Raw genomic sequence first — 2,104 nt, 5'->3', positions numbered from 1 at the left:
TAGAAATTTGTAAGGTGTGTGAGGAATTCAAGCTTTTCTTCCAATGGGCGTACATGTTGCAGTTATTCACATTAAAGTTCATCTGCCATCATGCTGCCCATTTACCTGGTTAGTTAGCTCCCTGAGAGGACTTCTCTGGACTTGACTATGACCGAAATAATCTTTTGTCATCTGCAAATCTTGTCACCTCACTGCTCACCCCCCTTTCTAGATTGGTAATACCTATAAAATATTTAGTGTAGTACTTGTTATAAAGCATGTAACCCCCCTCACTGTGCTTCTCTCCCTTCACAGGCACCTGGAGCATTTCCGAGCCTGATCAACACGTCAATCATCTCATGGCAACTTTCAACCTCACCCTTTCTGGCACTTCAACATTCATCCTATTGGGCATCCCTGGCCTGGAAGCTGACCACATCTGGATTTCCATCCCTTTCTTTATATTCTACATTATCAGTCTGTTGGGAAATGTCACCGTTCTGTTTGTTGTAGGCAAAGAGCAGACCCTGCACAAGCCGATGTACCTGCTGCTCTGCATGCTGGCGCTCACAGATATCGGCATGTCTACCTCCGTGATGCCAAAGGCATTATGTATATTTTGGTTCAATTTGAAACGCATCACTGTGCGTGGCTGCCTCACCCAGATGTTCTTCCTTCATGCAGCTTCTGTTATGCACTCAGCCGTCCTCGTGACAATGGCCTTTGATCGCTATGTTGCCATATGTAACCCTCTGAGATATGCCAACATTGTCACCAACACACAAATAGCTAAGCTAGGGCTAGTGGGTTTGATAAGAGCTGTTCTCTTCATTTTGCCCCTGGCCCTGCTCCTGAGCAGGCTGCCATTTTGTGCAAACCACATTATCTCCCACACGTACTGTGAGCACATAGCTGTGGCAAATATATCATGTGGGGACATTGCAGTCAATAGGATGTATGGCTTAATTATAGGATTTGTAGTCATCGGTTTAGACCTGACACTCATTGCCCTCTCCTACTGTCTGATCATCAGGGCTGTCCTTAGAATCTCTTCCAAGAAAGCCCACCAGAAAGCCCTCAACACCTGCACAGCCCACATCTGTGTGATGCTGATGTCTTATACTCCCTCCCTCTTCTCCATTCTGACACACCGGTTTGGTCAGGGCATCGCTCCGCAGGTTCACATCATCTTGGCCAACCTCTATTTTGTCATCCCCCCCCATGCTCAACCCTATCATTTATGGAGCTAAAACCAAAGAGATTTGTGACAAAGTGGGCAAATACACCTGCAGAATGTAATCACCTGGGGCCACTGATTTTAAACCTGTGTGACAAGAGTGGGAAAGGAGATCTCGTTAAACAAGAGTGCTCTGTCTCAATTTGGCTAAGCTCAGGAAATTGGTAGTTCACAGTGTGAGAACATCCTCACATCTAAGGTCTTATCGCTCTATGACCAAGCACTGTTCTTTTGGTTGCTGAATTCCATCTCTCTGATCATTCCCTGACCTCTTTCAGGGTCACCTGTCAGCCCCAAACCCCCACAAACCCTGTCTGTTGGCCTTTCCATGACTTCCAGACCACCAGAATATACTGCAGCTTTCTGACTCATGGTGGCTTTCCATTAGTCACTGTATGAATAGGGCCTGGATCAGTTTGGATGAATGGAAGCAATGTTTTATTATCATATGTGCAGCAATCTTGTGAACAAAATTTACCTGATTTTTCTACGTCTAATCCTTCAGGAGGCCTGGAGGGGAAACTAATACAGGAAAGCTTCTGCAGGAATTGAGGACATTCTACTAGATCTTGTTGGTGAGAGTTATGAAACTTTGTGTTTTTGAGAACTGGACCACTGTGTTTAACTACAACGTCACCTTTGGGTCAAAAACTTACCACTTTTAACAGTTCATTTGGTTGTCGCTTTTCAGCTTGGACTTTCAAAACACACACTAACCGTTCCCGCCTTCTAAGGCATCAAAAATTGGTGTCAAAATTTCATGTTGGGGTTTGTCATGAAACAGGGATGGCCACCAAACATCCTGGTGATTGAATCACTTGCAGTACTAAGTCCTTCTACTCTGCTCAGCCCTGCACGATGTTGATTGGGTGATCTCATTTTTGCCTT

General features: G+C 45.1%; 1 protein-coding gene across 1 annotated transcript; it reads left to right on the top strand.

The window, feature by feature from the left end:
* The first annotated feature begins 338 nt into the window (after positions 1-338).
* LOC140916548 (olfactory receptor 52E2-like) lies at positions 339-1,229 on the top strand. Its single transcript, XM_073358237.1, has one exon. It carries the CDS (start codon positions 339-341, stop codon positions 1,227-1,229), a length of 891 nt encoding a protein of 296 aa, XP_073214338.1.
* Positions 1,230-2,104: the final 875 nt, after the last annotated feature.

This window comes from Lepidochelys kempii, chromosome 1, assembly GCF_965140265.1.
Source record: "Lepidochelys kempii isolate rLepKem1 chromosome 1, rLepKem1.hap2, whole genome shotgun sequence".
Lineage (NCBI taxonomy): Eukaryota > Metazoa > Chordata > Testudines > Cheloniidae > Lepidochelys > Lepidochelys kempii.
Note: the sequence above shows the minus strand (reverse complement) of the source record. Positions and strands in the feature narration are given on the sequence as shown.

What these genes read in the sequence shown, in the direction of transcription:
- LOC140916548 (XM_073358237.1), top strand. Translation starts at nt 339, where the DNA reads ATGGCAACTTTCAACCTCACCCTTTCTGGCACTTCAACATTCATCCTA.